The sequence below is a fragment of the Geotrypetes seraphini genome, chromosome 12 (assembly GCF_902459505.1).
Source record: "Geotrypetes seraphini chromosome 12, aGeoSer1.1, whole genome shotgun sequence".
Classification (NCBI taxonomy): domain Eukaryota; kingdom Metazoa; phylum Chordata; class Amphibia; order Gymnophiona; family Dermophiidae; genus Geotrypetes; species Geotrypetes seraphini.
The window spans coordinates 66,713,508-66,735,221 of NC_047095.1; the positions used below are offsets into that span (position 1 = coordinate 66,713,508).

The 21,714-nt window shown below is 41.0% G+C and overlaps 1 protein-coding gene across 1 annotated transcript in view; it reads left to right on the forward strand.

The window, feature by feature from the left end:
- Positions 1 to 21,023, forward strand: part of DMBX1 (diencephalon/mesencephalon homeobox 1) — a 55,634-nt gene extending 34,611 nt beyond the window's left edge. The window contains exons 3-5 of the mRNA XM_033917019.1: positions 1,464 to 1,642; positions 4,623 to 4,977; positions 19,741 to 21,023. Coding sequence (XP_033772910.1) covers positions 1,464 to 1,642; positions 4,623 to 4,977; positions 19,741 to 20,141 — 935 coding nt within the window. The 3' untranslated portion in view covers positions 20,142 to 21,023. The remainder of the gene's footprint in view (positions 1 to 1,463; positions 1,643 to 4,622; positions 4,978 to 19,740) is intronic.
- Positions 21,024 to 21,714: the final 691 nt, after the last annotated feature.

Sequence of the window (21,714 nt, forward strand, 5' to 3'; positions counted from 1 at the left end):
TCTGCTCATTATGACAGGGGTTGCCATACGACAGATTACGAATAATTGGAAAAATTGGGATAGGCTGAATTATAGCTTTGGTGGGACTCTTTATGCCACATATTCAAAATGGAAAGGATAATTGCTATACAGCAGGGAAATTTTAAGAAATTTTAGGTTATTTGGGAGCCATTAACAAGATACTGTAAAGATTGAAATTATTGCATAGAATAAATATTAATTTTTTTCCCTTTTGTTCATACACGTGCAGGGTGGGGTGGGGGGTGGGTGGGAATATTTTATGATTTCTTTTGCTTAGGAATAACTGTTGGGTATAAGGGGGGGAGGTTATTTGATGCGAGTTAGAATTTGATGATATATTAAGTGATGTTAAAATATAAATGATTGTATTATATGTTACACTTATTGCAAGTTTTAAAAATGAATAAAGATTAACAAAAAAAAAAAGAACATAGACTAAATTTCCCGGGAGATTATTTCAATATTGTTCCAATAGGTGTCAGGTCAAAAGCGCGCCGGGACAAAGGCGCGCCCAGACAATTGAGCGCAGCGCGGAGACGCGCACTGCTCAAAATTACTGTTTTTAGGGCTCCGATGGGGGGGCGTGTGGGGGGGAACCCCCCCACTTTACTTAATAGACATTGTGCCGTATTGTGGGGGCATTGTGGGGGGTTTGGGAGGTTGTAACCCCCCACATTTTAATGAAAACTTCACTTTTTCCCTGTTTTTAGGGAAAAAGTTAAGTTTACAGTTAAATACGGAGGGTTACAACCCCCCAAACCCCCCATAACGCCGGCGCGATGTCTATTAAGTAAAGTGGGAGGGTTCCCCAACAAACCCCCCGTTGGAGTCCCTAAAAACTGTAATTTTCTTTGGCGCGTGCCTCCGTCTTGCGCTCAGTTGTCGGCGCGCGCCTTTGTCTTTCGCGCCGTTGTCTATGAACCGTTCCAATAAGCATTTTACGTACAAACATTAGAGAGTGCCTAGTTTATGTCATCCACAAGCAGGAAAATTATCTTTTATCTGGACAACTTGATTTCCAGCTAAAACAAGAGGGGTTCCTTTTACACAGGTGCGCTAGTGCTTTAAAACACACGCACTGGATTAGCGCACGCTAGCCGAAAATCTACCGCCTGCTCGAAAGGAGGCGGTAGCGGCTAGCGTGCAAGGCAATTTAACGGGCGCAATTCCGCGCGTCAAGGCTCTAGCGTGGCTTTGTAAAAGGAGCCCTAGGTTTTGAGGCATGCTGGGAGTGGATAGTGCCAATATTTGAATCTGCGAACATAAGTTAATTCAGTTATCCTATCTACATATCAGCTCTGTTGTGTGTTCACGTCTCTTGCCACGAAAGCTTCTAGATTCTCCCCTTCTCTACGTGTCTCAGTTGCCTGTGTTCTAAAGGTACCATTTCCAATAATTAAATTGGCCACTTTACTTGTCTTCCAACGGCTCTACATTTCAAGACATCATCTTGGAAGCCCGCTATGGATCCCAGCATCGCAAACAGCGGCGGAGTCGGACGGCTTTCACCGCCCAGCAGCTGGAAGCATTGGAGAAAACGTTCCAGAAAACTCACTATCCAGATGTGGTGATGAGGGAGAGGCTGGCCATGTGCACCAATCTACCTGAAGCCAGAGTCCAGGTATCAGATCTTCCCTTTTCCTTCTCGTGCAGGTCATTGGACTGAAAACCTGGGGAACTGGGTTGGATTCCCACCCACCACAGTTTCCTGTGACCCGGGGCGACTCAGTTAACCCTCCGTTGCTCCAGATACAAAAACTTCAGATCGTGAACCCACAGGGCAGAAAAAGTACCCGCATATTTATTTATTTAAAAAAATTTTTATACCGTTTACAAAAAACTAAACGGTTTACATCAATAAAAGCATGCATAAAATAAGAGAGAAACTAAAATCTTAAAACCTGCATAATTAAACAATTTCTTCTCTTCAAATCCATGACCTTTGTGCATAGCGGTATGGCTCCCCTCACTCCTTCTCACTTCCAATAAAGTCCCTGGTGTCTAGAGGCCAGTGGTATAGTGAGAGAGGTTGGCGCCCAGGCTGATAGCACCATGCACCGCCTCCCCCCCTCCCCCCCACGGCTTGAGTGCCGTCCCCTCAATCTTTCACACCACTTGAGCATACCCCTGCCCCCCCCCATGTACTTTTTGATATGTTCACCAGCACGAGCAGCATTTTCCACCTGCTGCTCGCACCGGCCTCAGTTCCTTGCTGACATCACATCCTGGTCCTGCGACCTGGAAGTGATGTCAGAAGGAATCCAAGGCCGGCGCGAGCAGCAAGTGGAAGATGCTGTTCATGCCGGTGAACTTTTAAAGAGCTACAGGGGGAGCGGGGTAGAGAGGAGGAGAGGTGCCAGCACCCCCTGTGATGATGGGCCCGGGGCGATCTGTGCCCTTACTATGCCACTGCTAGACACACCCCGTCACCCCTTCCTCTAACCCAACCACTTGAAAGTACTCCCTGATGTCTAGTGGCATCCACTTTTTGAGCCCATGTCCTGCACACAGTTTCCACGGAACAGTTGATTTCCAACTGGCATTTTTATCCAGGTATCTTTACCATAGGACTTCCTAGGGACCCCTGAAGAAGACATTCTGTCGAAACACGGACCGTGTTGGGTCCAGGGTCCATAGTTTTTCAGCGGACTGCGTCCTAAAGGTTTTTCTGTGGTTTGCCAAGTTTTAATATTATTTAAGTCCATCTCAGGAACATCATTTCTCCACATTGTTTTTTGTACCCACTTTCCCGCTCCATAACTCTTTTCCAGGCTCTCAGACCCCCATATCTTCAATGAGGCAGGAGCAATGTCCACCTGATCCTGCCTCGAGCGCCATAATCTTCAAAATGGTGGTGCCCTGCCCTATGCTGTGTACCCTGGCAAGGATAATCTCCTATATAAGGGAGAAATTCCCATATAAGTTCTAGAATGCCATTCTGCATATCAGTGCAAAATTCTATGCACGGGATTGCATTTAATAAATATATAGATTAGGACGGCACATATTCTCAGTTAATTCTGTGATTAATACATTAATTATTAATTGCAATAAAAAAATTAATTGTGACTTTAAAAAAATGAAGCATGTTGCAGAGTCTCCTCTCTCTTCCAAACATCTCTGTTGCTCTCTTTCACTCCCAACCCCCATCCTCGGCACCATCCCTAAACTGTGATTCAACATCACTCCCCCCTCCACATTGGTTTACCCTAAAGGTGGTCTTTAATTGGACCCCAGTAGTGGCCGTGTTGTACATATACTGCCTGTAGCCTGGTCTGAAGCATTCCCTCTAATCCATCCTGCCTCCTCTGACATCACTTCCTGTTTCTCCATGGGCAGGATGAGTAAGAGCAGGGAGATATCAGTCCTTCAGGGAAGGGAAGGGCGAAGTGATTTGATACACAGCCTTTTTATAGTTACAATCAAAGCAATTTACATATTATATTGCAGGTATTTATTTTGTACCTGGGACAATGACGGGTTAAGTGACTTGTCCATTGTCACAAGGATCTGCAGTGAGAAATAAATAAAAAATACCTTTAATTGTGTGATAAAAATTTTAATCGAAATGCAGCCCTCATATGCAATTTTGGTTCCAGTGCTGATCTCATTCATTCTCCCAATATTTGATAAACCAGAGCTATAGACGGAGTCCAGGAGTGAACTGCCCTTTTCTGTGTCATTTTAAAGTGACAATACCTCCTGGATCGGCAGCATGGAATATTCTTACTCCTTGGATTTTGGCCAGGTACTAGGGTCCTGGATTGGCCACCGTGAGAACGGGCTACTGGGCATGATGGACCATTGGTCTGACCCAGTAAGGCAATTCATATGTTCTTAGAAACATATCCCAAAAGTTGCTAAAGACATCGCTCCTCAGAACCAGAAGACTTTTGGCTTTGCCTTTATTGGGGAGTTGTCTTTTCCTCAGCAGTTGCACTAAGGGACTCGTAGGCCGCAGCGTGATTTTTTTTTTTTTTCTTTTTGCTTTCTTAATGCATCTGTAATTCCCCCAGAAGTTGTTTATGTTTCCTGCTTAGCTGATGGGAAATCACATGTCATTACCCTAAATCAATAAAATTTGTGTCCTGATGCTGGCAACCGTAATTACACTGGGCCTACAAAAATGATTCCCCGTAATAGTTTTCTGGTAATTCCTAGAAGCAGAACTGGATGACTTGATTTGCCAAAGAGGTAGGCAGGAAAACTCTGTATGCTTCCCTCAGATCTGACCACACTTAAACATCCAGATCATCCTTTATTTATCTTACCCAAATTGTAATCTGCTTTGAATTTATGTTTTTAGTAGAATATACGAGAATTGAAATCAAATGATGACCATTCTATAAAGCAAGGATGTCAAAGTCCCTCCTCGAGGGCTGCAATACAGTTGGGTTTTCAGGATTTCCCCAATGAATATGCATGCGGTCTATTAGCATACAATGAAAGCAGCGCATGCAAATAGATCTCATGCATATTCATTAGGGAAATCCTGAAAACCCGACTGGATTGCGGCCCTCAAGGAGGGACTTTGACACCCCTGCTATAAAGGTAACATTGTTAATAATAACTTCTACTTAATCTCTCTTTTGGAACTCAAGGTTTGGTTTAAAAACAGGCGTGCCAAGTTTCGTAAGAAGCAACGCAGCTTGCAGAAAGAGCAGCTGCAGAAACAGAAGGATTCCGAGGTCGGCCCTGGTGAAGGAAAGACAGAAGGTCCAGTGCCGGAAGTGGCTGCCCCTTCCCCTGACACGCAGAAATCCCAAGGCCGGTCAGCTGAATCCCACGCTGACATGATCCTGACTCTGTCCGAGCAGTCAGCCAGCGAGTCGGCAACCGAGGAGCAGACGGAGAGCGAGGAACCGCTCCAGGAGGCCTCTGACGAATCGAAGGCTGAAAAAAGCCCCTGTGCCGACGTCAAGCCCTCGGGCTGCAAGCGGACCAGTCCCAAACCAGGTGCGTGTAGGTGTCTGATGAACCTTTCACACCAGAAATCCAGAAGCATGTTGCACCATCAAAGCTGCACATTCCTCTTGGTTTGGGAGGTCAGAATGATATCAAGACCCCTACCCCTTGTTGAAAGACAAAGGTCATTATTACTTCATGTTTATCAAAGATTTGCACAACCAGACTTCAAGAGGCCCACTTATTAAAAGGTGTTAAGCCCTTCAAGCATAGTTAGCACACAAAACTAGAATACTGCAAAATCCATTAACGCGTTTTCTGGTATTGTGTCTCTTTTCGTTTGATGCAACTACTACTGATTATCATTTCTATAGCACTGAAAGGCGTACGCAGCGCTGTACATGTAGCATTCAATAGACAGTCCCTGCTCAGAAGAGCTTGCAATCTAATTTGGACAGACAGACAGGATATCTCAGGGCTGGGGAGTTTCTTGTACACATCCCCATCCATATTTGCGGGGTTAGGGGCAAAACCAGCCTGCAAATACCAAAAAAATCGTGAATAACTTTAGGGACGACTTTGACCCATCCCCGTCTCCCTTCCGCCTCCTGGACCTCACCACTGTACTTCCTTTTTAAAGTCTGGTGGTGTAGCGGTGAAGCGGGGCAGGAGCGATCTTCCTACGCCCCTGCCCTGTGCAAAGCCGGGAACAAAAATGGCTGCTGTGAGTTCCCGCGAGACCACGGGAACTCAGGGCAGCCATTTATGTTCCCAGTTCTGCACAGGGCAGGAGGGTAGGAAGATCGCTCCTGCCCTGCTTCACCGCTAGACCACCAGGCTTTTTATTTTTTTTTAATAAATCTTTATTAATTTTCAGTTCAAGAACAGTGCATTAAATATATGCATACAATTAACGTCATGGACAGCACTTACAATCGATCAATGAATACAACAAAATATATTACCCCCCCCCCACCCCTGATGTGCAAATCAAATAGGAAATAAAGGCAACCAAAGACCATGTGTTTAGGGTTACTATATTATCCCAAAGAAAAATCCGGACCTATAGCCACGCCCACAGGCCTGCCCAGTTCCGCCCCTAGATCGTCCAAGTGCCGATTTAGGCGGGATTTTAAACGTCTTTCCGGTTCGATTATGAGCCCCTTATGCTTTAAAACAATATTTAGACAATAAAATACAAAGGCAAAGTCAAATAAAATCATATGCATATGTGCATTTCTAGCTGCACTCTTACAGGATAAAAGTTTTATTTTTTTTAATTTTTTTTTAAAAAGCCCTTCTCCCGGAGGAGGTGTAAGGAGATGGGCCAAATAGGATTTGGATAGGGTGCAGGTAATAAAACAAGTGCTTATTAGGGTTCTGTTGATTTTCACAAGCAGAGGATTAAACAGAGTCATTTGCGATGCGGAGACAGTTCTGTGGGGCTCATTTAGCAAATCGCGTTCCCCGTTGTGCGTCTGCAGGGAGAGCCTGTGATTAATCGGGCTCCTTCTGCTTCTAATGTCAGCTTTTAAGCGTCAGAACAAATAACCCTCTAAATATTTTGTTTTCAATAAGAAATACGGTTCTTTACTATCTCAATTAATTACTTTAATTAACCGCCCAACGTTAATAGCCCAACTCTCCAGTTGATATTAATGGCGAAACATGAAAGCAAGAGGTATGGAGACCCCGACCACTCGCTTTCCTTCGTTTACTTTCTCATTTGAAAGGGTGCCAGCTGCCTGCAATCAATCCTCCGCCCGTCGCTGGAGGAGAGGAAAGGAAATCAGCGTGGCAGCGGGGGAAATTCAGTTTAGAAGTTGCTGCTGCTGAATGTCAGGCCTTATGAGCCACTCTCTACACGGCTTCACTGAGAAAGGGTCTTCTTCGGAGTTCTTCATCCTTATGACGAACATAAATAAGAATAGAAACGTTTCAAATCAAAAAAGCTGAAACGATCCTTCCCCTCTCTACACGGTATTCGCTATGCAGGCAAACTGGGAAAATCCCTTCTCTTCAGAATCACAGGTCTTTGGAACGACCTCACGACCCCGCTGCGGAACCTGGGCTCCCTCCAATTATTCCGCAAGCAATTGAAAACCTGGCTTTTCACTAAAATGTAATTCTATCCCCCCCTTACTCTTCTCTTCTATATATAAGTTCATGTAAACCTTTTTTTTTCCTTCTCTTCCTATATTTTAAGTTCTTGTAAACCTTTTTTTCCTTCTCTTCCTATATTTTAAGTTCATGTAAACCTTTTTTTTCCTTCTCTTCCTATATTTTAAGTTCTTGTAAACCTTTTTTTTCCTTCTCTTCCTATATTTTAAGTTCATGTAAACCTTTTTTTTCCTTCTCTTCCTATATTTTAAGTTCTTGTAAACCTTTTTTTTCCTTCTCTTCCTATATTTTAAGTTCTTGTAAACCTTTTTTTCCTTCTCTTCCTATATTTTAAGTTCTTGTAAACCTTTTTTTCCTTCTCTTCCTATAGTTTAAGTTCTTGTAAACCTTTTTTTCCTTCTCTTCCTATATTTTAAGTTCATGTAAACCTTTTTTTTCCTTCTCTTCCTATATTTTAAGTTCTTGTAAACCTTTTTTTCCTTCTCTTCCTATATTTTAAGTTCTTGTAAACCTTTTTTTCCTTCTCTTCCTATATTTTAAGTTCATGTAAACCTTTTTTTTTCCTTCTCTTCCTATATTTTAAGTTCATGTAAACCTTTTTTTTCCTTCTCTTCCTATATTTTAAGTTCTTGTAAACCTTTTTTTTCCTTCTCTTCCTATATTTTAAGTTCTTGTAAACCTTTTTTTTCCTTCTCTTCCTATAGTTTAAGTTCATGTAAACCTTTTTTTTCCTTCTCTTCCTATATTTTAAGTTCTTGTAAACCTTTTTTTCCTTCTCTTCCTATAGTTTAAGTTCATGTAAACCTTTTTTTTCCTTCTCTTCCTATATTTTAAGTTCTTGTAAACCTTTTTTTTCCTTCTCTTCCTATAGTTTAAGTTCATGTAAACCTTTTTTTTCCTTCTCTTCCTATATTTTAAGTTCTTGTAAACCTTTTTTTTCCTTCTCTTCCTATAGTTTAAGTTCATGTAAACCTTTTTTTTCCTTCTCTTCCTATATTTTAAGTTCTTGTAAACCTTTTTTTTCCTTCTCTTCCTATAGTTTAAGTTCATGTAAACCTTTTTTTTCCTTCTCTTCCTATATTTTAAGTACATGTAAACCTTTTTTTTCCTTCTCTTCCTATATTTTAAGTTCTTGTAAACCTTTTTTTTTCCTTCTCTTCCTATATTTTAAGTTCATGTAAACCTTTTTTTTCCTTCTCTTCCTATATTTTAAGTTCTTGTAAACCTTTTTTTCCTTCTCTTCCTATATTTTAAGTTCTTGTAAACCTTTTTTTTCCTTCTCTTCCTATATTTTAAGTTCATGTAAACCTTTTTTTTCCTTCTCTTCCTATAGTTTAAGTTCATGTAAACCTTTTTTTTCCTTCTCTTCCTATATTTTAAGTTCTTGTAAACCTTTTTTTTCCTTCTCTTCCTATAGTTTAAGTTCATGTAAACCTTTTTTTTCCTTCTCTTCCTATATTTTAAGTTCTTGTAAACCTTTTTTTTCCTTCTCTTCCTATAGTTTAAGTTCTTGTAAACCTTTTTTTTCCTTCTCTTCCTATATTTTAAGTACATGTAAACCTTTTTTTTTCCTTCTCTTCCTATATTTTAAGTTCTTGTAAACCTTTTTTTTTCCTTCTCTTCCTATATTTTAAGTTCATGTAAACCTTTTTTTTTCCTTCTCTTCCTATATTTTAAGTTCTTGTAAACCTTTTTTTCCTTCTCTTCCTATATTTTAAGTTCTTGTAAACCTTTTTTTTCCTTCTCTTCCTATATTTTAAGTTCATGTAAACCTTTTTTTTCCTTCTCTTCCTATATTTTAAGTTCATGTAAACCTTTTTTTTCCTTCTCTTCCTATATTTTAAGTTCTTGTAAACCTTTTTTTTCCTTCTCTTCCTATATTTTAAGTTCTTGTAAACCTTTTTTTTTCCTTCTCTTCCTATATTTTAAGTTCATGTAAACCTTTTTTTTCCTTCTCTTCCTATATTTTAAGTTCTTGTAAACCTTTTTTTCCTTCTCTTCCTATATTTTAAGTTCTTGTAAACCTTTTTTTTCCTTCTCTTCCTATATTTTAAGTTCATGTAAACCTTTTTTTTCCTTCTCTTCCTATATTTTAAGTTCATGTAAACCTTTTTTTTCCTTCTCTTCCTATATTTTAAGTTCTTGTAAACCTTTTTTTTCCTTCTCTTCCTATATTTTAAGTTCTTGTAAACCTTTTTTTTTCCTTCTCTTCCTATATTTTAAGTTCTTGTAAACCTTTTTTTCCTTCTCTTCCTATATTTTAAGTTCTTGTAAACCTTTTTTTCCTTCTCTTCCTATATTTTAAGTTCATGTAAACCTTTTTTTTCCTTCTCTTCCTATATTTTAAGTTCTTGTAAACCTTTTTTTCCTTCTCTTCCTATATTTTAAGTTCTTGTAAACCTTTTTTTCCTTCTCTTCCTATATTTTAAGTTCATGTAAACCTTTTTTTTCCTTCTCTTCCTATATTTTAAGTTCATGTAAACCTTTTTTTTCCTTCTCTTCCTATATTTTAAGTTCTTGTAAACCTTTTTTTTCCTTCTCTTCCTATATTTTAAGTTCTTGTAAACCTTTTTTTTCCTTCTCTTCCTATAGTTTAAGTTCATGTAAACCTTTTTTTTCCTTCTCTTCCTATATTTTAAGTTCTTGTAAACCTTTTTTTCCTTCTCTTCCTATAGTTTAAGTTCATGTAAACCTTTTTTTTCCTTCTCTTCCTATATTTTAAGTTCTTGTAAACCTTTTTTTTCCTTCTCTTCCTATAGTTTAAGTTCATGTAAACCTTTTTTTTCCTTCTCTTCCTATATTTTAAGTTCTTGTAAACCTTTTTTTTCCTTCTCTTCCTATAGTTTAAGTTCATGTAAACCTTTTTTTTCCTTCTCTTCCTATATTTTAAGTTCTTGTAAACCTTTTTTTTCCTTCTCTTCCTATAGTTTAAGTTCATGTAAACCTTTTTTTTCCTTCTCTTCCTATATTTTAAGTACATGTAAACCTTTTTTTTCCTTCTCTTCCTATATTTTAAGTTCTTGTAAACCTTTTTTTTTCCTTCTCTTCCTATATTTTAAGTTCATGTAAACCTTTTTTTTCCTTCTCTTCCTATATTTTAAGTTCTTGTAAACCTTTTTTTCCTTCTCTTCCTATAGTTTAAGTTCTTGTAAACCTTTTTTTTCCTTCTCTTCCTATATTTTAAGTTCATGTAAACCTTTTTTTTTCCTTCTCTTCCTATAGTTTAAGTTCATGTAAACCTTTTTTTTCCTTCTCTTCCTATATTTTAAGTTCTTGTAAACCTTTTTTTTCCTTCTCTTCCTATAGTTTAAGTTCATGTAAACCTTTTTTTTCCTTCTCTTCCTATATTTTAAGTTCTTGTAAACCTTTTTTTTTCCTTCTCTTCCTATAGTTTAAGTTCATGTAAACCTTTTTTTTCCTTCTCTTCCTATATTTTAAGTTCTTGTAAACCTTTTTTTTCCTTCTCTTCCTATATTTTAAGTTCTTGTAAACCTTTTTTTTCCTTCTCTTCCTATATTTTAAGTACATGTAAACCTTTTTTTTCCTTCTCTTCCTATATTTTAAGTTCTTGTAAACCTTTTTTTTCCTTCTCTTCCTATATTTTAAGTTCTTGTAAACCTTTTTTTTCCTTCTCTTCCTATATTTTAAGTTCTTGTAAACCTTTTTTTCCTTCTCTTCCTATATTTTAAGTTCTTGTAAACCGTGCCGAGCTCCACATCCGTGGAGATGATGCGGTATATAAACTTAAGGTTTAGTTTAGTTTAGTTTAAGGGGATAAAAGTAAGGTACAGGTTGCAGAATATTCACGAGCAGCGCTGAATGTCATTTTTAAATGCTGCAATCGGCGGGTTTAAAAAAACAAAAAAAATAAAGTGATGCTGTTGGCTTTGAATATTGCCCTGGTTCCCTCTCAAGTCTGCCCATCTTAGGGTTGCCAGATTTCCTCTTTAAAAACGAGGACACATGGCCCTGCCACATTCCGCCCCCAGCCCTGCCCCCGTTCTGATTTCAGCTCCGCCCCCCCAGCCCCACCCCCACACAAACCTGCAGTCTCCTTACCTGAGCTCAGGGCCGCGTCTGGAGGTCCTCTGCATGTGCTTTGACGCAATAACATCACGCGCATATCACATCGTCACGTCAACGTCCACGCGTGTGCAGAGGGCCTCCAGACGCGGCCCCGAGCTCATGTGCTTCCAAAGCCTGGACAAACTGCTGGGTTTTGGAAATTCCTCCGGGCATTCAGACAGTCCTCTAAAAAGAGGACCTGTCTGTGTTTTCTCGTTCGTCTGGTAACCTTAGCCCAGGTGTGCCTGTGTATTGGACTGTCACAGGTCTTTTCCCTCCCTTAGAAACAGAAAAATGAAGGCAGATAAAGATCATATGGCCTAACAAAGTGCCATCCACGATCCCCTCCTCTCCCTCAGAGATCCAGTGTACTTGTCCCAAGCTTTCTTGACTTCAGATACATTTTTCATCTGCACGACCTCCACCGGGAGGCCGTTCCACACATTTACCTCCCTTGTCACTATCGTTGTTAGACTCCTATTATCTCTACTGAAAATCTGTTACAGGTCATCAGCAGTGTTCCCTCTAAGCGGGCGGGTGTTGTGAGCAAACTTTTTTCACCGTGAGCCAAAAATATCGGGCGCCAGCAAGTTATGAGCCAACTCGCCCGATTCTCCTCTCGCCGCCCTGCCATCTGCCGTACGCCTCTTCCGATCGTGCGCTGTGACGAGAAACGTGTGCGCTGCGATGTAATATTTTGTGCGCCAGCGCACGCCAGCGCAGCTTAGCGGGAACACTGGTTCAAATGGTTTTATTTATTTCCCCAAATTTATTTTTGTTATACGCATTGAAAATATTTGATATTGCGTTTAAATCAAAATCTCAATAAACTTGAAACGAGTGCCCGTGAGATTGTGGGAGGGTTAAATACTCAAAACTTAGAAGTTTTTGCTACGCCAGCTTTCTGGTATCTTTACATACAGTGGCGTACCTAGCATATGTAACATCCGGGGCCCATCATTTTTTGGCACCCCCCCCCCCCCATCTGTAAGAAAAACATGATTTTTAGTAACAAACCACACGTCACACATGAGTACCTAGGAAAAGGCAGCATCTTACATATTGCAGTGAGCAGTACATCAATACACCCATTGTAAAACTAAACAAGCCAGACCAGCACAGATCAATCCTACACCGTCAATCCTAACAGAAAACCATGTCTTTCGAACACACAGAACACAGAAAACACCTTCGCCTAGTAAGGAATATGTAATCACAAACTAACCCCTCCCTCTTTTACAAAACTGTAGTGTGGATTTTAGCTACGGAGGTAACAGCTCTGATGCTCATAAAATTCTGAGCATCAGAGCTGCTACCACCAAGGCTGGTGCTAAAAACGCTTCACAGTTTTGTAAAAGGGGGGATAAAATAAAAATACATAGACAAAGGTTAAATTGAACCAGCAAGAAGCTGGACTCTGCATACAATGCTTCACAGAAACAGTGACACATGTCTCCTAAAGCAATAAATAAATAGAAATTTTTTTCTACCTTTGTCTTCTGTGGTTTCTCCTTTCCTCATCTTCTTGTAACTCTCTTCCTTCCATCCACTGTCTGCCGTCTCTCTTCCCCTATATGGCATCTTCTCTCCTTCTATGCCCCTTCCAGAAACTGTATGCCTCCCCCTTCCATCTCTCCTTTCACCCCATTGGTCTGGCATCTCTCTCCTCGCCTTCCCTCTCCCACACCTCTCCTCATAGTCTGGTATCTCCCCTTCCCTGATTCTCTGGCATCTCTCTCCTTTCCTTTTCTTCCATCTTTCGCTCCCCCTCCATGCTCTCACATCTCCCCCTTCCTTTTCCCTTAGACTGGCATACCTTCCTCCTACGCTCCAAGCCCTGGCATCTCCTTTAATTCCCTCCCTCATCTTCCTTCTCCCTCCAGCTGGGTACCGCAACACTCTTCCCTGCAGCTCTGCACTTCCCCACAATTGCCATGCTTCGGTTCCTCTTCTTCCTTCCTTCCTCCCCCCCCCCCCCCGCGGGACCCTGCGGCACCATCAACTCTTACTCCCTCTAATGTCGGCCCTGCAGCTCCAGACTTCCTCGCACCTTCTCCCCTCCCCCTTTGGATCGCTATTATTTTAAATGTTATAGCCGCGGAGCTGTATCCATCAGTGGAGATGTCTAACCTCGGCCTGCCCCGGAACTCTTACTGCAACAGTGACTTCCTGTTCCTGCCTAGACGGGCGTCTGCTGCAGTAAGAGTTCCGGGGCAGGCCGAGGTTAGACATCTCCACTGTTGGATACAGCTCCGCGGCTATAACATTTAAAATAATAGCGATCCAAAGGGGGAGGGGAGAAGGTGCGAGGAAGTCTGGAGCTGCAGGGCCGACATTAGAGGGAGTAAGAGTTGATGGTGCCGCAGGGTCCCGCGGGGGGGGGGGGGGGAGGAAGGAAGGAAGAAGAGGAACCGAAGCATGGCAATTGTGGGGAAGTGCAATCCCCCCAATGCGTCCCCTTACCTTACCGACGCGTGTGTGCGCTGTGAAGAGAAACTTTGCGCTGCGATGTAATATTTTGTGCGTGAGCGCAGGCCAACGCAGCTTAGCGGGAACACTGGTCATCAGTACAGTCTCATCAGTGAACAATGTGTATTGCTGTTTATGTATAATATAACATAACATAACATAATTCTTTATTTCTATACCGCGCATATGCCTTTCGGTTCATGGCGGGGCAAAAAAAAGAATCCAACAAAGGAGAAATTGATAACATTAAAGCTGGTTAAACCGTGAGGAAGTACGGCACACAGAAAACTACCTATCTGTCCCAGATAACATAACATAACTTTATTCTTCTATACTGCCACAATCAAACGATTTCTAGGCAGTTTACACAGAAGAGAGCTGGACTAAACGAAACGAAACCTTAAGTTTGTATACCGCATCATCTCCATAAAGATAGAGCTCGGCACGGTTTACAGGTAATTCAATAAATGAGGGAAGGACATAATAAGAAATTAGAGGTTATGAAGAGGATAGCTAGCTTTACATTTTCAATAGATAGCTTTACGTTTTGGAGAAAAGCCAGGTTTTCAGATGCTTTCGGAATAATTGGAATGAGCTTAGGTTCCGCAGCGGGGCAGGGAGGTTATTCCAAAGCTCTGTGAATTTGAAGAAAAGGGATTTCCCTAATTTACCTGCATACATGACGCCTTTTAATGAGAAAGAGAAAGAGACAAAAAAGAAGAGAGAGAGTGAGAAAAAAAGAGAAGAAGAGAGAGAGAGAAAAAAAAGACAGAAAAAAAGAGAGAGAGAAAAAAAGAGAGGAAGAGAGAGAGAGAAAAAAAAGACAGAAAAAAGAGAGCGAGAAAAAAGAGAGAGAGGAAGAGAAACTAAATCTTAAGTTTATATATCGCATCATCTCCATAAAGATAGAGCTTGGCATGGTTTACAGGTAATTCAATAAATGAGGGAAGGACATAATAATAATAATAATTTATTTCTTATATACCGCCAAAGCCAATAGTAGTTCCAGGCGGTTTACAACAAAGATGGGCTGGACAATCAGCGAATGGTACAATCAGAGGGTATGGTACAATCAGAGCAAAAATAGGAACAATCAATGAAAGGTACAAACAGAGAAAATGGTAAATCAGAGCAAAAGATAGGTACAACAAAGAGGGGCTAGAGGAAACTAGAGGTTATGAAGAGGATAGCTAGCTTTACATTTTAAAGAGATAGCTTTACGTTTTGGAGAAAAGCCAGGTTTTCAGATGCTTTCGGAATAATTGGAATGAGCCTAGGTTCCGCAGCGGGGCAGGGAGGTTATTCCAAAGCTCAGTGGACAATCAGCGAAGTACAAATAGTTAAAAATTCAACATACTTCCTATGTATACACAATATAAAATTTTTGTTATCAATGAAACATCAATTAGGAGATGAATTTATCAAACAGTACAGTCTTAATTTCTTTTCAAAATGGCTCCACTAATGTAACTACCCAACCAGGACTGCTGCTTACTTGCTTGAAACGCAAGAGTCCTATCCAGAAAAGACCCGAATCTGCAGCTGGTAATTTTTGGATAGGTGAATAAATTGCAATTCCTAGTTCCTCGTAGGGCTGTATAGTACAAAATGGGACAGAAGGTAGGTTGGGGCCAATCCCCAAGCCAGATTAAAGCAAATACAAGAGAATTTAAATATTATTCGTGCTTCCACCAATGCAACAGTCGATAGTAAGGACTAATATGATCATTTTTCTTCAACCCAAATATTAGCCGTATTCTGTACAAGGGATCACAATCTGAGTTAAGGTGCCTGGAGAATAATAATGAGAACTTTGAACGAAAGAAAGAAACAGACAAAATTAAGTTTGAAAAAAAAAGGAAATATAAATAAATAAATAACGAGGAGTAGTTAGAAATGAGTCAGTGGTAGCTCAACGGTCAAAGCAGATCTTCACAAGGCAGGAGCAGCGGATTGCCAAAGCAAACGTCAGCTCACTGCCAGTGACAAGTTCCGTAGCGGCCGAAGGCAAGCGGCCTGGCAAAAGAAAGAAGTTCTCAGAGGACCCAGCAATCAGCCGCAACCCCCGTCTTCGGCGCATCCGCCACAGGTGACGGCCGATCCTCATCGTTGGGCTCATGTGTGTCTGTGATGCTTCTTCACATCCACAGAGCGCCAGGCCGATACAGTGCCTGCTCCGCGACACTCATAATCCAGTCCAGACAATCACAGGCAAGAGGTTTTGAGTAGGGTCACCAGACCTCTAGATTGCCCCGGACATGCCGGGGTTCCGGATGGCTCTTCACAACCCGGCAGTTTGTCCGGGTTGTGAAAAGCCTCCCTCAAAATCGCCGTCAGGCAGGAGAGCAATGTGTTGACGTCATCACATCACATGCGTAGATGTCCTCTTGCCTGACCACAGCAGGCAGCAGGGGCGGGGCTAGGGTGGGACTGGGATCATGATAGATGGAACTGGGCGGGACTCGCGGGTGGGTCTACGTGGGTCCAGATTTTCCAAACAGAAAATCCGGTCACCCCATGGTTAAAATGGACAAGATCACAATCAGAAAGAGGCAAGGGTTCAAATTTCACAAGTACTGTACTTTGTGGCTGCTCTGGTAACTCAGATGGTAAACGCAGGGCGCCTTTACATGGAAGGTCCAAGTTTCCAAGTTTCCAAGTTTATTAGTTTTTTAATATCCCGACCATCAAGCAAATGTCTGGCCGGTTAACAGTGTTTTGTAAAGGCTAAAAATGTTATAAAATAATGTGAACATATATGTCGTAGACTAGACAAACTGGAGAGTGAGGGAGATAATGGGAGGAAGGGAGAAGTTACATAATTTAGTAAAGAAGGAGAAAATGGGGAGGGGATAGAACGTGAGGATTAGGGTAACATTGTTGGAGCATATACTTATTCTCTGTAATAGTCAGAAAGAGGGAGAGTGGGAAACAAAAAAGAGAGAGATTAAAGAGAAGAAGGAGAGAGATTTAGATTCAACCGAAGGCACCTTGAAATAAGAAAGTCTTTAAGCCGGTCTTGAATTTATTTAAATTTTGTTCGTCCCGTAAATGTTGTGGAAGAGAATTCCATAGTGTAGTTGCAGTTACTGCGAAATTGGTTTTTCGGGTGTAATAGAATTCTTTTAAAGAGGGAATAAAGAGGAGTTTTTGGTCAGAGGATCTTAAAGTACGAGGGGAACATTGTGGAATTAGTAGTTTGTCAAGGAATAGTGGTTGATGGAAAAGTTTAATTTTAAAGGAGAGTCCCTGGGTTGATTCCCAGGTTGGAACCTCCACCCTGGGTTGGCTGAAGCAGAGGTTGCCATTGAGACCATGTTCAGAGCTTCAAAGCTGTGGATACATGGCCAAGGGATGGACTTTACGGCTTATTTAAGGCGAGCAGGCTAATGCAGTTTACTAGGAAAACAAACTTCTCAGTGGTAGCTTCAACCTTATGGAATGCTTTACCCTTCCATTTCCGTCATGAAAAATCTATTGACAACTTTTTTATTTCAAGACGCATTCAATTACTCCTGAATTTTTCTTCTTAATTTCACCAACCGCTTCCATGAAGCGATCCCACCCCTAATGTTTTTATCCCCTCTCTATCATCCATTTCCCTTTCCACCCCCTTTTTTTTTTCTCTCTCTCCCTTCTTATCTCTAATAATGTAACTTTACCCCACCCCCTCTCTTCAATCATCACTCTCAAGTCTGTCTTGTCGATGTCCTCAGTGTTCACCCTCAGCTCTTTCAATAGTCATTGCTTTTAAGTACTATTTTTAATTCTAGTTTAGTATTTTATTGTAAACCGGCTAGATACTCGTTGATGGTCGGTATATTAAAAATCAATAAACTTGAAACTTGAATAAAATCACAGTATATAAAATTAGGAAGAAAATTCAAAAAATGATAGCAAAGGTCTCAAAAACATACCTACAGGCAAACTATCTGGTTGGGCATACCGATATAACTCCTAAAGCCTTCTGGAAAAAAATATGTTTTTAAGGCTATTTTGAACTTTATGAATGATTGTTCTCAGTTCATTGTTCCCTCTAAGTTGAGCAGGTGTCCTCCAACTGCATTGCTACCACTAGAAGGGGGGGGGGTGTTCAATCACTCAGGACAGGCAGGTTCCCTGGAATCCTGCAGAACTTGCCTGTCCCTCACTATTAAAATTGTAATAGAGAAACAGCTCCTCCCACTGGCAGGACTGTAGGTGGAAGACTCCTGATCAACTTGGAATAGTGGTTCCCACAGATATCTGGGAGGAGGTCACTCCAGATCCACGAGGCCAGATCGCTGGGTTGGTTCATAGTGACACCCAGACAACCAAACGAGGCAGGTGCCAAAGGGAGCCTCTCACCTAGGATGGTCACTGAAATGATCCCACAGAAAGAGTAGAGGGCAAGAGGTAGATGTAAATGGAGAAAAAAAAAAAATCCCAAATATGGCAAATGAAGGCTCATGGCGCCAGATCCCAACTCTGATTCCGGTTCAGCTGGAAAAAACTACGGAACTGTCACTTGAATTTTAAACAACAACATGACCAAAAGGAATGGCTCAGGCGGCTCAAACATTCTGTTTCCCAGCCTGCAGGGGGCACTGCTCACAGTCTCAGCACCACTCCACAGTGATACATAGGTCTAGAAGCAATTGTGCCCCACTGAAAATGGGTTCTATTGGGAGGTGCAGTTTGGAGCCCCTGGCTGAGGACTGTCACTCCAATAGCCGAGTAAGACTCAAGGAAATAATATATCTAAGTTATTTGAATGTTCTAATGCGTGCTTAAGTGGTTCATTAGTATTTTACTGGCATCATAACTCTGTTGTTTCAATTTCAGTACTGTTCTGCCCCCACTTTATTTGGATATTTGCTCAGTTTCTTATATAAGAACAGGTTTAAGGGCTCGTTTTACAAAGCCACGCTAGCGGTTTTAACGCACGCATTGGATTAACGCGCTATAGCGCACGCTAGCCGGAAATCTACTGCCTGCTCCAAAGGAGGCGGTAGCGGCTAGCACGTGTCGCAATTTAGCACGTGCTACTCCGCACGTTAAGGCCCTAGTGCGGCTTTGTTAAAGGAGCCCTAAGTGTTTATGTTAAGATGTATCAGTAAGGTGTGCTCTGTGGCCTTAAATCCCCAGAGGGCTTTGCTTCTCTCAGAGAGCTAGGCTGCATCCACAGTGCTTAAGTCCGCCCTTCTTCTTCAGTCTGAGAAAGAACAGTTGCCATATTTGTCAGACCACATGGGCGTATGAGAACATGAGACTAGCATTGTTCCCCTACCAGGTTTTCATCTTTATTTCTAACAATCTGGCACAGCTTAGTTTTATATCTAAAACTGGAGAACAGTGCTATTTCCACAAGGTGTGGACACACTCCCAGCTCCCTTTTTGAATAGAAGGGGCTGGGAGAGTAAGAAGATTCTGTGACTGCTTTGAAATCATCAATTGTAAGTGTTCATTCTTCATGTTATTAAAGAAAGCTGTTCATGAAATACAGAGTCTGGTTGGTGACACTAAGATTACAGAAGTAAGGATTAACTGAATAGGAGCTTCATACAATTGCCAATATAACTCCGAGTGAGTTCAACAGTGGTTGGCCTTTCAGAGGAATCTTGTTTTTCAGTACAAAACCCATTCAGGGAAGCTGCAAGCTCTTTAGTAACCTTTAGTCAGCATATGTACTGTTAAATGTGAATATTTTAAAAATTGTTTCATGGTAGTCATATTATTAAATTTCAATTTGCTGTTTTTGAGTTTACCTCATTGATTGTAATTATATTTATATTTGGTAATTTTATTATCATTATGCTGTTAACAAAATTGTATGTTTTATGTTAAACTGTCAAACAGCAATATGAATTTAATTTTTTTTTAAAATAAATACGCTCCTCAAAAAGCCAGCGTATATAACGTGAACTCAATAATATCCATAAATAATAAATTAAATATATGATGTGAAAAGTGCTCAGTGCCAAAAGGGGAAAGGAAATAGCCAGACTGAAAAAAGAGGGGGGGGGAGGGGATTTTCTCCTATTTATAAACTCTCCCTCCAGTTCTCAGTGTTTGAAAAGACTTTAGTATTGGACCTACAGAAATGACCATTTTTCTTTAGCTGTTAATTTTATTGCAAACCTAGAAAAGTTAACAAAAATCTCACTCTTTCTTTTACAGACTCCCCAATCAGTGCTGCAATAACACCTTCGTCCAGCAGCGCAATAGCTCCTTCTCACTCCTACTCATCCTCGCCGCTCAGTCTCTTCCGTCTGCAGGAGCAGTTTCGGCAGCACATGGCAGCCACCAACAACCTGGTCCATTACTCGTCCTTTGACATGGGAAACCCCCCCACCGTGCCCTATTTGGGCATGAACGTCAACATGGCACCCTTGAGCTCTCTCCACTGTCAGTCCTATTACCATTCGCTCTCTCATGCACAGCAGGTCTGGTCCTCCCCCATCTTGCAGGCCTCAAGCGGCCTACCAAGCCTGAATAGCAAAACAACAAGTATTGAGAACCTAAGGCTCAGAGCAAAGCAACATGCCGCTTCGCTTGGACTCGACACCTTACCCAACTGACAGCAGACAGAACGGAGCTTTCCTCATTTAAAAAAAAAAAAAGGACCGCTAGAAAATACAGTATATGTTGGCACTGAATGTCTTTATCTTGAAATGTATACAGAGCAGTCATACACTGGAGCAGGGACAGCTGCTATTGCATGACTTGGACTTGAAATTACAGTAATTCTCCACTCTCTTCATCTTCTCTTCAGCCACTGTCTTATCTATTGCAGCGTTTTCTAGGAAAAAAGAAAGAGGATATTTAAATATCTTAACTCAAGAAAAATCAATGCTCTTAAAATAAACTATATTAAGAGGATTGAGGTCTGCTTTGGCTAAGACTGGAATATGTACATGACATGACCTTATACAACATTCTTTCTCTCTCTCTCACTCTATAGATATGTGACTGTATATATATACATATATATTTCCCTGCTTTGTATATAGTTCCAGATGTTCCAATGTTCTTCTGCTTGTGTGTTTGCTGTCAGTATCGCCTTATGCAGAGTGTGGGACTTTTCAGTTTTCCTTATCCAGCACTGTAGTCTGGTGTCGTTTGAAGAAATTACGATCAGTCAAGGTGAGAGGGATTTAAGACTTTCAGCTTTTCCACCACAGCAAAACTTCTCAAATCCAAGGGTGGTGGCCACACCAGGAAATGGTGTAGAGTTTGCTTCCTGTTCAAGCACTTCCTGTGGGAAAAGAGCAACTTCCTTTTTCTTTCTAAGCACTTCTGGGCCACCGTGCCAGAGGACGTTCTCAATAAGGCTGAATTAGTGAGGAAGAAGAAGAAAATATTGACCTTTCCGAAGTTCATCAAAGACGTTATAGGTTATTGAGGCATTTGTTTCTTCAGTACTGTATATTTATTTATAAATTATGTGTAAGAAAATATTTGCAATTTACATAGACAACAGAGTCTTAAAAAGTAACAATAAAAAGCTTGTCTGACTTGTGCTGCAGTTGCAGAAATGTTGTGTCACATTATCTGTGTGTCCTGGTCTTGACTTATATCCAGTTGGATGAAAGATGAGGCTCATTTGCCTAGAACAAAAGGCCAGAATCCCAGGAGCTACTGAAAGGTCACTTGGACACACAAAGTCAGAGGCGTGAAGAAAGTACAAGAGGTTTATTTACAGCATGCCGGACTCTTGTGCAGTGAGCAGCCTGCTTACAAGAGTGCCAGAAACAGGAAATGCACGTACTTTTATGCCCTTTTCACAAACTAATATATGCAAAATCTACAACTTCTCATTTGTTACTTCTATAACTTTTCTACAATTATTATTGGTCCTAAGCCAGCACTTATGATAGGTTCAGGGGTACAACTTATAGTCCTATAGGAAGCTAGTTCATTTACCTGCTTATCTAAGCCTTGCAGTTCTAAATGTTACATGTTCAGGAGGGCAGGGTACATCATGGCTCAAACTCTTATCTATTTTGCGTACAATGTGGTAAGGCAGGGACATACATTTCAAGCAGATGATGTCAGTAGATTATATACTGTTTCTAGCTATGTAGGCCAGAGCAGTATTTCAAACAATAGTTAACCATTTCATGACTCTACACTACTACAGAAGCAAATCGG